The 15,040-nt window shown below is 36.7% G+C and overlaps 1 protein-coding gene across 1 annotated transcript in view; it reads right to left on the bottom strand.

Moving 5' to 3' along the window:
- The window catches only part of LOC125225513 (DE-cadherin), a 475,716-nt gene that overhangs the window by 45,821 nt on the left and 414,855 nt on the right, over positions 1–15,040 (bottom strand). The window contains exon 15 of the mRNA XM_048129267.1: positions 3,054–3,245. Coding sequence (XP_047985224.1) covers positions 3,054–3,245 — 192 coding nt within the window. The remainder of the gene's footprint in view (positions 1–3,053; positions 3,246–15,040) is intronic.

The raw sequence follows: 15,040 nt of genomic DNA, 5'->3' as shown, positions 1-15,040 counted from the left end.
AATCGTGACAATAAAATCAAAACCATATCAAACTGTCTAAATAGAATTGGCCTTAACATAGAGAACGCGATGGGAAATAGATATTAAATGGAAACCATTAGAGCAATGGACGTTTCAAAAGGAATTCTGGTTGGTTGAAGACATGTTTATATACTACGTCGGTGGCAAACAAGTATACGGCCCGCCTGATGCAAAGCGGTCACTTGTAAGTCCTATGGACGCCTGCAAGTTTTATCAAACAGTGTCAAACGTATCTACTTAGCGTGTCAAAATTCACTGCTGTTCATTTAATGAAGTTGTCCGTCTTTAATCGCGCGTTGCCACCCCATTAAAAATGTAATGTCAATTTTTGTAGTTTAAGTCAATCAAAACATAAAAAATGCCTCGTTACGTGATATTCAATTGCAACAACACAAAAATTATGAACAATCTGGCCTGAGACATATTTTTCGCAAGGTATTTGTACAAAGTCCGACACGGGACGCATACGATGAACTTGTTTCTTCTATATAAATAAAGTTCTGTGTTTATCACACTATAAAGTGTGCTACGACGGCTGATCAAGAATTAACTACTTAATAGTAAGCACACACTCACCAAACAAAGATAGAAGGACTTGGGAAGGCTATGTGGAACCAAAGAAATTCAAAAAGACCAATTAACTCATCAGCCACATGGAGATTGATGGTCGCAAAAGCGAAGACAAATGGTCAAGCATAAACGGGTAATTGCATAAAAGATCTCATTGATCGAAGTATATACGCTTTCTTTTTTAATTTTATGTAAACGTTTCAGTAATAATTAGGCCTAGAACTTTTATCGCATACCGTGATTCTAAAATCCTTGGAGTCGCCATACGAAAAAAAGTCAAAGTTCGTATGATGTCATTAAAATCGTCACTACTTTTAAAAAATCTCTACACGCTGTCAAAGTGAAGTCTATATGCATTCCATACATACTTACTAAATATACAAGTTTTTTTAAAAGTAGTGACGATATAAATATGTATTAGAATAAAATAGAAAAGAATTCATTTATTTAACGTCACACCATAGTACACACAAAAAGAAGGCATGCAAACAAAACATACAATGAACGCTAAATAGGACCCTCACTCAGCATAATGCCGCGGCAACCCGCAGCGCTGGTTTTCTGTGAGGACCTGACTACATCTAAGTTTAGTGACGGCACGTACGCCAACGACACACAACAACATTATGTATACATACTGTCACATCGTCACTGAGTTCATTTCATGTATATTAAATTTCTTTTATATTATTAGTAAATTTTATCATAATCCTATATAACAATACTAAAAAAATACTATTAAGATAAAATTAACTACGTCCGATTTATACCTATAACTTACAACATTATTAAAATAGAATTATCATAAAATTTATTTATAATAACTTTTTTTGTTAAAATTAACTAAGTTCGATTAAAATGAACTCAGTAACAATGTGACAGTATGTATAAATATTTAATATGACATCATACTGTTGGACTTCGACTTCGAAAATTTTTCATATGGCGACTCCACGGATTTTAGACCACGATATGCGATAAAAAATCCTAAGCATAGTAATAATATTGCAGATATGCCCCTCTAGCACAACTTGCCTTGTAGCGCGCGAGTCCCTACTTGAAGTCGCGCTTGATGTATGGACTCACGCGCGACAAGGCAAGTTGTTCTAAAGGGTATTTATTATTATTTGATTTATTATTCACTAAAACGGGTCTTCATCTCGACCAACAGTTTTGAATTCACCTCCATTTCTTTCAGCGTGAAATTCAGGAACGCAGCAGTGTCTATTATTTCGGATAGTTTCACCCATTCCACAGTTACACGTAGCTCCGGGCTAGGCCGAGTAAATTGGTAGTAGGCACAAGACGGGATGTGGAAATTAACAAACCTGGGTTAGGTCAGGTTTGGTATAGGATTGCCTATGTACTGCACTGCGTCAAGCTGAGAGATTAACCCTTTGAATGCCACTGGTATGCGGTGCGTCATTGTGAACCTTCTAGTAATGGACAACGAGATTTAGCGAAAAGTTGACGACTTGTAGTCAAAGGGTTAACCTCCAGTTATTAAGGATGTCATTAAGGGCCAGTTGCATCAATTACATTTGACAGACACATCATCGTCACGCAGAAGACATCTATGGAACTTCCCATACAATAAATTTTAACGAACGCTTTAACGGTGCCAGACGGTTTGGTGCAACCGGCCCTAAGTCGGTTAAACTATCGGATATCAAAATACTTATTGGCTTGGATGAAGCCGATTCGTAATTATATTTTTAATGTATGCTTAAATCAATTTCGTCGTATAAATGTAAGGACTTAAGGAGGTAAAGTAATAGGGATGACGAACACAAAAATAATGGCATTCTGTTTAGTCCGTCAGTTAGATCGTCCAAAAATATTGAACACATATTTTTTGCTTTATCTAATTAATGAAAAAATACAAAGATACAAAGCATCAAATTTACGGAGTGGGGGCTTGTGACGTCATTTTTATTTATGTAAAAATTGTACCTAGGCGTGACGTCACGCGAAACTTCAACGCACCGTACTGTCGTCATTTTTCGTTTACGAGAAAATAGAAAAAATGTGTCCAAAAAATTTTGATAATTTACCTCTAAAAGCCTAATGTTTGCTAAACTATACATGTACTTTATAAAAAATGTTTCCCAAGTGTTTCCGAGGTACGTAACCTAACTTTTTCAATTTGTAGATCTATTTGACGTCCTTTCTTAACCTTCTTGTGAGGTCAATCAAAGATGTTTGCTTCGATCTTAAGAAAAATACTACTGGTAGGTTGCACTAAACCGTCCGCTACCGAATTTAGTGTTCGCTAACAGTGGTCAATACAACTGGCCCTTAGTCACAAAAACTTTACTTACTCGTACGTTAAACTTCAGCATACATCGAAGTACGGGCTCCTCTATTCGTATGAAGGCAGCCCCACGAATCTCTTGTCCGGTAAGTCCCGTGTCTAAACAATGCTATACTAATACTAACCCATAGAAAATCTTTATACTTACGTTAAACTTCAGCATATAAGTGCCGTTTGGCGTCCCGGTCTTCATAGTGATCATTCCCGTATTGCTATGGACGTCGAAGTATGGGCTTCTCTGTTCGTAGGAAGGCAGCCACATGAACCTCTTGTCCGGTAAGTCCCAGTCATCCGGGTCCAACACGTAGACGCGACCGATTTCGGTGTCCGGCGCTTCGCCCTGGGGAAAAATGGGGTTTTAGAAAACAAAACAGAAAAAAATCTAACTACCACGGCGTACATAGAAAACACGTACCTATATAGAAAACAGAGACGAAAATTTATTACACTTATATTAAAAATCAAAAGGAATGAACGAATCATTGCCATTTTTTCAAAACGTCTGTCATGTTACAATAGTTAGTCAGTTATAAGATTCAAGAATGTCAATGATATATCAGGTCCTATTATCAGAACAAAATATAGTCTTTCTTCATATTCCGTTACAAAATTACACTAAGAAAAAAAAGTTAAAATGAATTAATTATCTTTCCACGCAAACTAGAAATACTTATTTTAATCAAATACGGTAAAAGTATAAATAAGTAGGTCATCATCATCCTCATTGCGTTATCCCAGCATTTGCCACAGCTCGTGGGAGCCTGGGGTTCGCTTTGACAACTAATCCCAAGATTTGGCGTAGGCACTAGTTTATACGAAAGCGACTGCCATCTGACCTTCCGACCCGAAGGGTAAACTAGACCTTATTGGAATTAGTCCTGTTTCTTCACGATGTTTAAAAGTATAAATAAGTAGGTACGAGGTAAACACATATTATCAAGAATTTTAACAAGGGCAAAGGTTATGCTAAAATATTACATTCGCGAATCTAAGGAAATATTTCCCCTTCAAACGTCACTGACGTATTGAAATTGGCATCCCTCAAGTTCCATTTAAAATTATATTTCAAAGTAGGTCGTAGAAGCGTATATAAATGAAACTCGTGTGGATCAAAAGTCATTCAGAGTTATACGCAAACAAATCAAAAGTGTGTTAGTATAGCTTACAGACTTTTTGTAGCTTTTCTATTATTGAAACCAGTATAACTTTGTGTTTCTACGCAACGTGGGATATTAGTTAGACTATTATTTTTCTGTACAGTCATAAGAATGTCGAAATTTTTCGTAAAATGGATATTTTAACTAGAATACCTACTTGGTTTGTACATTTAATTTCTGTATTATGGTGGAGAAAGATGCTTAACTCAATGTACAGATGAATTAAGTAATAACTAACTACTGTAATGATAAAACACGACAACGTTGTTGTGGTCAGATGAATTAAGTAATAACTAACTACTGTAATGATAAAACACGACAACTGGTCTGACTCAGTCGGTAGTGACCCTGCCTGCTGAGCTGGTCCTGGGTTCGAATCCCGGTAAGGGCATTTATTTGTGTGACGAGCACAGATATTTGTTCCTGAGTCATTGATGTTTTCTATATCTTTATAAGTATGTATATCGTCGCTTAGCACCCATAGCTTTGCTTAGTTTGGGGCTAAGTTGATCTGTGCAAGGTGTCATTATTTATTAAATCACAGTAACGAACTATAATAGCTACTGTAAGAAGGACCAACAATTAGTCCTTGATTTTCTTTCGATTTATATGAAAAGAAGGCATTTACCTTCCATCCATCATTAATCAAGTGTAAGAATTATTGCCTTACTATCTCTTAAGAATAGTTAGGTAATCAATATTAATATGATTAACAAATTCCCATTATTTCTTTCAGCCACAATTTGGAAATACAATTTTTATACACAAATTAAATCACTTTTATAATATGGCAATAGATGACAAGTATAAATTTTAATTTAATTAATTTATAAACGTTTTCATTTTTAGGTTTTATTTAATTAATACTAATAAATAATAATTCATTAATGGAATTAAATAATAATTTGGAAATACAATTTTTATACACAAATTAAATCACTTTTATTCTGGCAATAGATGCCAAGAAAAATAATGACACAGTATAATGTAAGTGTCAAATTTAATCTCGGAAAGCTAGCGGAATATATCTAAATCCTTTTGGTTCAACTTTGCACATAGCATCCAATTAATCCGTGCCCTTTGGCCCAATCTCCGGATAGAAAAGTTTCCCGGAACTTTTGGACACATTATAATACCCGGTTTAGTTGCGCGGCGTAAGCCTGTCGTTAAAACGAATACACCAAAGGAGTGAAGGAGCGTTTGGACTGATTTAGTTACTAAGCAACAAGGACATATACCGGGACTGAGACAGTCATATAAAAAGTGTACCCCTGAATGATAGATGGTGTCTTGCAGATTGGAAGTGGCAAAAATCATATTTTCACCAATATGTTTGCATGTTGTTAATTTATTTTAAGAACAAATGACATATTTATTTATTTTAATATCATGATGTCACTGGCAAATGCCGGGATAACGCAAGGAGGGTGATGATGATGATTCATGATGTCACTTCAATACACATTTTGACAAAAATAAATTTGTAAGCCTCATAGCATTTCTTTTTTTTGCCAATAAAAAAATTTTGATTGTTTTAGGGAATTTTAGGTCAATTGTACTCAGAATCACGTGTACTTTCAATCTCACTGGGAGACAAAAAGTGTCCCAGAATTTCCATACATTTTTTTTTACTTTCCTCTTTTGTTACCCCATACAACATGTACGGAAAATGGTAACAAAATAAGAAAAAATCGTGTGGGACAATTTTTTTAACTACTAGGATTGAAAAAGCTAGTAATTCTGAGTAGAAATAGCTTTTTTTTTTTCAAAAATATCACACTTCATAAAAGAGGCAAAAAAAAAGAAATGCTCAGTAATGATATATTTAAGAGGAGGCACTAGCAAATGGAGGTAGGATTCTTAATACCTATGAAAATTGTCATCCTTTAAATCATCCTTGCTAAACAGGAAAGATACTCGAAAGGTTAAAGTGCTTCCTGTCACATTAAAGCTTGCCACAAAGCAAGCGGTCCGTGCCTGCTTCAAAAGCAGTTAAATTTGAGTCGAGTTCCTGGATTGGTTTCCAATAAAACTACAAAGTAGGTAGGTAACTTCGAATTTCGAGATTTGTAATCCGCAGGGGACAAAACAAGACTATAAAGTAGTAGATATAGCTAGTTTACTCCAACATGATTCATTGCTTTCTAGGGTTGGAACCTAGAAAATGAATATATTAAATTGAAGGTTTGAAATAAAGATTGGCCATATTATTGGACATTTTCAGAAATTGGGACCCAAATTTAGTTACAGTTGTTAACAAAAATTAACTCGATATCAGTTTTGTGGCGATAAATAACAATAAAATTGGTCTAAAAACCAACATTTTTCATTTTCTAAATGTAGATTATTGCTTATACTTTATGTAATTAATACAAAAGCAAAAATTTTATTGCAATTTCATGACTTTTTATTGAAACTGACATCGAGTTAATTTTTGTTAACAACTTTCACTAATTTTTGGGTCCCAATTTTTGAAAATGCCCTATTGTCAATTTAGATAATGGCACTCAATTGAACAAGACGATCATTTTTTACTTCAGTACCTACACGGATGAAGAAGAAAGCCTTTTACATGATGCTTCTATTCCACACTAGTGCGCAAAGTAGTACTTAACTCGCCTATGTCGAAATTTTGAAAGGCCATATGTACTGTAAAACGTTGTACGTGACACTTACAAAGAGGTAACATGTAACTGCCTTAGGACTTGTTTTAATGTATCGCCACTCGTTTCAAATTCCCTATTTCCGCGCTTATAGCGTAATATACTATTTTACCTTTGTAACAAGTTACTGACTAGTACAGTAACTGTCCTCACCATCAAACGCAGCTTGCGTACCTACCTATTTGCGGGCGAGTCGGTTCATTAAGAGTCGAGCAATTCAAGCAACTCGGCTACGAATTAGAACATGCGGTATTGTGGGTACTGCTCCGCTCCAATTGAGTTTCAGTTAGTAAAGAGATTATCAACTCGTTTTTGAAAAAGTACGGATGGGAATACTTTGCTCTAAAATTCCAAATTTAATGTACGCCAGAGGGTAATTTTAGCTGGTGGGGTGGGTAAATTGTAAGTGTATTTTAAACCTTATTTTATTGCAGCAAGTATTTATCCTTTTAATATCATAAAAAAGGAAAGTAAGATATTGTAACACTCGAATTAGTTTGTCAGTATAGTTTGTATGTATAATAATTAATAAGTATTGTATAGCCGACTGGAGATGCAGACAGAAAACCAATGAGGGGCGCATATACGAGCCAATCAAAAACATCGACAGTGGCGCCAAAATTTCGCCTACGCGTCACTTCGAAGTAATGCGAAAGGCTCTCTTGCAATGTATCCACCGATATCTACTAATGCTTTTGTATAAAATACATTTAAAATATTGTTTTATTTATAAAGCGCAAACCGTTCGAACACATCTCATAAGCCCTCAGAATACATCCAGTTTCATCAAGTGTAAGTGAGAACCAGGGCGAGGCAGTAAAAAGTGACTCCGCCATAATCCCTGTTTACGCACGCACCGTACTAAACCCACTTTCATTAAGGCGAAATTAACATTTTAATGCTCATATATTATTATAAAACACTATTAAGGATATTGGCTTTACGACCGAACGCAGTCAGCGTAATATGATCATGAACCTATGATTTATTATAAATAATTTGTCTCGTTGGATAAAATAATTCTTTTGTTTATGTTTAATGCCCATAATATAGTATTTTCGTCGCATCATTTCAATTAAGGGAAAGATTTAAAAAAATGCAGCGTTTTTATGAATTGTATGCGAACGAAATTACAGACAAAGTTACTTTTAGGACTTAATAATATGTTTCTACTCGTCGACTTTAATCTGTCAATTAGGATACCACAGACTAAACTATACGTGCTGACTTTTCGGTGTTGGATAGTCTTTGACACTTAGTCAAGTATAATATTTCATTACACTTCACTTTCGTTAACTGAACAAAATTCAAAAATAGAACTTCATACAAGTTCTATGGGTGAATCTACTTTTTCTTGCCTGTTATTGCCATGGTTACGGTCCCCTGAGTCACGCTGGTTTTATGCAAAATTATGCTACTTAAACTATGCAAACATGCATTTTTCTGGTATTAACAAGCGCTTTCCTTAATTTGCCACCAACAAACGTGGACTACATGCATGCTTGCATAATCTCAGTAGCATAATTTTGCATAAAACTAGCGTGACTCAGGGGACTGTAACCATGGCAATAACAGGCAAGAAAAAGTTGATTGAGATACCTGGCAATTTTTTATACATCTGAAACACATTTTTTTTATCTATCCCGTTATCGACCAATCACAGACGGTTATTACAAACAATTTGTTGCACAGTAATTCGATGTTGAATTGTTGATACAACGGTGAACGACGCCATTAACATTAATTTTAACTTGAATGATGATATTTTTCGTCCATTGATGATGAAGATGATGACTCATAGAAAAAGTATTGTATACAATAGTGATATAATTAAGCTTTTCACTCTCGTACCGTACAATTAGGCCACTAAAATATATTTACGAGTATAGAAGCTTTTTTGACGTCTCTTTTCTCATTTATAGGCCCTCATTTGGCCCTCATTTTAATGCATTAAACTTGAGGACATCTACAAAAAAAAAATCTCTAAGTAAAATAGGATTTTGTATGCAAAGATAATAAGGGATGGCTAAAATAGAGAAGGTACGGTACTATCATGATATATTACCAGGAAGAGTTGCAAAAAACCGGCCAAGTGCGAGTCGGACTCGCGCACCGAGGGTTCCGTACAAACCTGCATTTGATATGAATTTCAACTTGATAGCTCTACGCGTTCATGAGGAAAAAAGTAATAAGTTTATATTTATTAAAAAATATATATTTTGTAATGTAACTAAAAATTTAAGGTTTTCGGAATTTTTCCTTTATGTGTGCTATAAAACGTTGCTTCATGCCAAATTTCAAGATTCTAGGTCGACTGGAAGTACCCTTTAGGTTTTGATTCCCTTGCGAGTACTTGCGAGTTTCAAAATATGCAGCTTAAATTGCTGTTTCTTTTGATTGCGTTGACATAGAAGTTTGATTTTGTTACAGCTTAAAGGTATTATAGACCTGAGTATTTGGTATGAATTTCAATTTAATACCTCTACGCGTTTATGAGGAAATGGGTAGTAAGGTTAAAATTATTAAAAAAAATATATTATGTGATGTAACTAAAAATTTATGGTTTTCGTAATTTTTCCTTTATCTATGCTATAAGACGTTGCTTCGTACCAAATTTCAAGATTCTGAGTTCACGGGAAGCACCCTGTAGGTTTTGATTCCCTTGCAAGTGTCGAAAATTTGCGGCATAAACGGCTGAATCTTTTGATTGCGTTGGCTTAGAAGTTTGATTTTTTCACAGCTTCAAGGGACAGTAGACCTGAGTAATTGATATAAATTTCAGCTTCATACCTCCACGCGTTCCTGAGAAAAAGGGTCTTGACAGACGGACGGACGGACAGACGGACAACAAAGTGATCCTATAAGGGTTCCGTTTTTTCCTTTTGAGGTACGGAACCCTAAAAATCAATAAACTATACTCCGCCAACATTGTATCATACAAAATTTAACACACAATTTAAAAACCGACGAAGATATTTATGATAATGAGCACTAGAATGGACTTTTATAAAGCACAGCATAAGTATCCCAGTCATTTTAGCAAGTTTGGAGCGTTTCATGAAGTCATTATTTCGCCACGTATGAAATACGATAACGGTCCCGGGCACGAAACGCGCCAAGAATTTTACGGTTTTTCATTGTTGTGCTGGAGGCTGACTCTGATACAACAATTTGATATGGATTGCTTTTAAGATATCGGTAGTAAACTTGATGATACTGCGAGCCCTTAGAAAACCTCGACAAGGAGCTCCTCCACGTACGCGAATCGTGCGCGTCCATAATAATTTTAGCAACAGCATGATTCTTGCAACGCTGGCGGATGATTCTTGCAACGCTGTATCAGGAGCGGTTGAGCCGACTAATTCCACTAATACAAGACTAGATGAGGATGACCGTTGAACGCCCTGACGAAGGCGAGCGGTTCAAGAGCGAAAGCAGCCGCTAATTGAGAAACAATGCTTCAGAGCACAGTCCACTGTATAAGTACCTAAATGAGCAAGCTAAATCCAGTGAGTATAGAGTATGGGGCCTCCGAAAGCAGCTCACTGGGAGAGAACTGAACAGCCTTGCGTCCCCGAGATAACGGGTATCAAATAGGCGGCAGGGCGGGATATAGATAGATCACACGTCTTTTTCTAAGTGTACAGTCGTCATCAGATATAGGTATCGAAGCTGCCAAAGACTTAGAAGACTAGAAGCGTGTTCCGATATTTGTGAGAGCTTTGGCAGTTCCGATATTTGACGGCGACTGTGTTAACATATTCGAGGACACGGCTGCTATAGCATACGCGTAGTGTTTGTTTCCTTTAGCCCATGACAGATGAAGTCACTAGCCGTGAACGCGTTAATGGCGTAAAAACTGAGTCGCGGCGTCATAATCTCGCACTTCTCTTCTCTTATCCCTGCTAGTGGAACAAGGATAGACACATATTTATTAATAACTAGCATTTTCCCGCGGCTTCGCTCGCGTTAGAAAGAGACAAAAAGCAGTCTACACTCTCCATCCCTTCAACTATCTCCACTTAAAAAATTAAGTTAATTAGTCGCTTCGTTTTTCCGTGAAAGACGGACAAAAAAACAGACACACACACTTTTCAATTTATAATATTAGTATGGATAATTGTTGGATCAGAACCAGCCCCGTGTTTTCGCGAATTAGTTGGTTTACGGCAACCGTAACTCGGTTGCTTTACGACGGCTTTATGGAGCTTATTAGGGAGTTAGTTTAACGCACGGGTTGCCGTTAAAAACCGAATTGGGAATGTTTGGTAATTAGATTAAACTGTGTTGCATTGTTGGCTGTTAGAGGGTTATAATTATAATCGTTTTATCGCCGATTATTTCGTTTCACATATCACAATATGTCATAACGGGAGACCGGGTCATACTCTGCTCATATAAATACGACTAGCTTTTACCCGCGGCTTCGCCCGCGTAATAAAAGTATTCTTATACTCTATTGATCGAAAAGTGGTAAACCACTTTTTTGGCTGACTGTACCTTACACATATTACTATTGTTTTAAAAGAAATTCTTGCAATTATTGTAGAATTGTTACACAGCGACCACAGCGTAGGTAGTAGGTACGAATATGTTTGTATTTTACCTATATAAATATTTATACTGGGGAAACTTCATACAACCCACATAACCAGTATCTCGACGCTATGGTCGGTAGGGTAAAAAGTACTTCCTTGCATTATCGCTTACAATTTTTTCCATTTTGCTTATAGGTACTTATTGCAAACGTAAACATATAAAAAATAAAACCGCCTTCAAAAAAAGCGTGTTACAAAACACGGAGAAACTAAAAAGCCAAAAATAATAAACCTTCGAATTCAGATTTCTTATCGGATTGCAATAATCTAAACATCCAAATTATAAAAAAATCAATTATTTTTGTAGTCGGTACCAGACCTGTTCGTCGCCTTGCTATTTCCTGTTTGCCCCACCCAACCATACGCAGGCTGGCCCCGACTCCAAAAATAATTGATTTGTTTATAATTTGGATGTTTAGATTATTGCAATCCGATAAGAAATCTGAATTCGAAGGTTTATTATTTTTGGCTTTTTAGTTTCTCCGTGTTTTGTAACACGCTTTTTTTGAAGGCGGTTTTATTTTTTGTTAAAAAGTTAATTTATTTGTTGATTTTTAGTGGTTCCTAGTGATATTAATTGTATCAGTCCGAATATATATGTACAGTAGTGAAAGAATTATCCTTTAACTCCTAACCGTTGAGGAGTTGACCTTCCATCATCAGCTCAGCCACATAAAATTATTACCATCAGGCGTAAATACTGGTTACTGGAGGGTTGACGTCAGGCGGGCGGCCGGTTGTAAAAACTAAATGCCAAAACCTTTTGCAGTATGACTATCGGACTTAAATGGAGGAAGATGATCTGCTGCGTCGGCGCAGGCGCATTATTTGGGGTCGGCCCCAAATAATGGGAAAAGGCAAGGGAATGATGATGATGAGGCGTAAATACTGGTGTACCTTTAAAAAATATACTAAGAACATTACATGTGCCTATAACATTTGAAGAGTTCCCTCGATTTCTCCAAGATCCCATCATCAGACCCCGACTTGGTACCAATGGGACCATCTCTGAGTTATACCCGTTCGATCAAAAAAAAATATTTGAAAATCGCTCCACAATCCTCGGAGATATCGAGTAACATACATACAAAAAAAAAAATTCAATCGAATTGAGAACCTCCTCCTTTTTTGAAGTCGGTTAAAAAGGCAAGCAAACAACGATCTTCTTACAGCACATTGAATGTAATAGTTATTACGGATGCAGGATACTCGCCGATGCCTACTTACTAATCCCTTCGCACTGAGCCACCTGCATTTTACACTGCCTAGATATCGATTACCCACCGATTAGTCCGACCCCAATCCCTATTCTTATCCCCGTCCCCGTCCCCTATCCCTATCCCTATCCCTATCCCTATCCCTATCCCTATCCCTATCCCTATCCCTATCCCTATCCCTATCCCTATCCCTATCCCTATCCCTATCCCTATCCCTATCCCTATCCCTATCCCTATCCCTATCCCTATCCCTATCCCTATCCCTATCCCTATCCCTATCCCTATCCCTATCCCTATCCCTATCCCTATCCCTATCCCTACCCCTACCCCTACCCCTACCCCTACCCCAATCCCAATCCCAATCCCAATCCCAACCCCAACCCCAACCCCAACCCCAACCCCAACCCCAACCCCAACCCCAACCCCAACCCCAACCCCAACCCCAACCCCAACCCCAACCCCAACCCCAATCCCAATCCCAATCCCAATCCCAATCCCAATCCCTATCCCTATCCCTATCCCTATCCCTATCCCTATCCCTATCCCTATCCCTATCCCTATCCCTATCCCTATCCCTATCCCTATCCCTATCCCTATCCCTAACCCTAACCCTATCCCTATCCCTATCCCTATCCCTATCCCTATCCCTATCCCTATCCCTAACCCTAACCCTAACCCTAACCCTATCCCGTTCCTGTCCCTGTACCTGTCCCTGTCCCTGTCCCTGTCAAATTATCATGCTAGGAGGTGAACTTTGAAAAATCCTTTCTTAGTGGTCCTCTAAGGAACTTCCGTGTCAATTTGAAATCTCTTGAACCAGAAGTAAAGATAAAAACTAAACCTATACTTATGGCTATTTTGGATTATGTTATATTTTATTTAAGTAAGTACCATATTTTATTTTATTCTATAACTTATTAACAAAATTAACATAAAAAGTACATATTAGTAGTTAACTTAAGACAAATAAAATACAATTAAATTAAAAACTAATCTAAATTAAACTAAGTCAACTTAATAATTATAAAGATATATACATAATATACATATATGCAACTAATGGCTATTTTGGATATTTTAACCCCATTGCACAACAACAGGGGAGAAAATTTCTTTTCCACCTCATTAGATTTTAAAATCGTTGTACCTATTTATCGTGTTCAGCGACCCGATAAACCATAAAAACGATACCCATATTGTGTTTTTGACTTTACCCCCTTTTCACCCCTTTAGGGGTAAAATTTTCAAAAAACCTGAAAAATGTATTTAGTCATATGTCTTTAGGAATCCTCCTATGAAGTTTCGAATAAAATAGTCAAACTAATCTTGTTTCCCCATACAAACTTTGAACCCCCATTTCACCCTTTTAAGAGGAGAATTTTGAAAAATCCTTTCTTAGTGCTTCTCTACGCCATATAAGGAACCTATGTTTCGGCTGTGTGTTGATATATTATGTCAGTTAGTCAGGCAGTCAGTTTCTTCTTTTATATATTTTTTGATATTTAAACCCCATTGCACTACAACAGGGGAGAAGGTATTTCACTTCCGCTTCGTTAGATTTTAAAAACGTTGTATTTATCGTGATCAGCGACCCAATAAACCGTAAAAACGATACCCATATTAGTTTTTGGACTTTATCACCCCCTTTTCACCCTTTCAGGGGTTAGATTTCAAAAAACCTGAAACACGTCTTTAGTCATATGTTTTTAGGATCCCTCTTGTGAAGTTTCGAATAAAACAGTGAAACTAACATTGTTTCCCCATACAAACTTTGAACCCCCATTTAACCCCCTTAGGAGACGAATTTTGAAAAATCCTTTCTTAGTGCTCCTCTACACTATATAAGGAACCTACGTGCCAAATTCGACATCTCTAGGACCAGCGGTTTCGGCTGTGCGTTGATATGTCAGTCAGTCAGTCAATATCTTCTTTTATTTATATATTTTTTTGATATTTAAACCCCATTACACCACAACAGGGGAGAAGGTATTTCACTTCCGCCTCGTTAGATTTTAAAAACGTTGTATTTATCGTGATCAGCGACCCGATAAACTATAAAAACGATACCCATATTGATTTTTTTACTTTATCACCCCCTTTTCACCCTTTTAGGGGTTAAATTTTCAAAAAACCTGAAACACGTATTCAGTCATATGTCGTAAGGAATCTTCCTGTGAAGTTTCGAATAAAATAGTCAAACTAATCTTGTTTCCCCATACAAACTTTGAACCCCCATTTGACCCCCTTAGGAGGTGAATTTTGGGAAATTCTTTCTTAGTGCTCCTCTACACTATATAAGAAACCTACGTGCCAAATTTGAAATCTCTAGGACCAGCGGTTTCGGCTGTACGTTGATATGTCAGTCAGTCAGTCAGTCAGTCAGTAAGTCAGTCAGTCAGTCAGTCAGCTTCTTCTTTTATATATTTAGATATATATAATATATAAATACTTATATACATAGAAAACATCCATGACTCAGGAACAAATATCTGTGTTCATC

The sequence above is a fragment of the Leguminivora glycinivorella genome, chromosome 1, assembly GCF_023078275.1.
Source record: "Leguminivora glycinivorella isolate SPB_JAAS2020 chromosome 1, LegGlyc_1.1, whole genome shotgun sequence".
Classification (NCBI taxonomy): Eukaryota; Metazoa; Arthropoda; class Insecta; order Lepidoptera; family Tortricidae; genus Leguminivora; species Leguminivora glycinivorella.
Note: the sequence above shows the minus strand (reverse complement) of the source record. Positions and strands in the feature narration are given on the sequence as shown.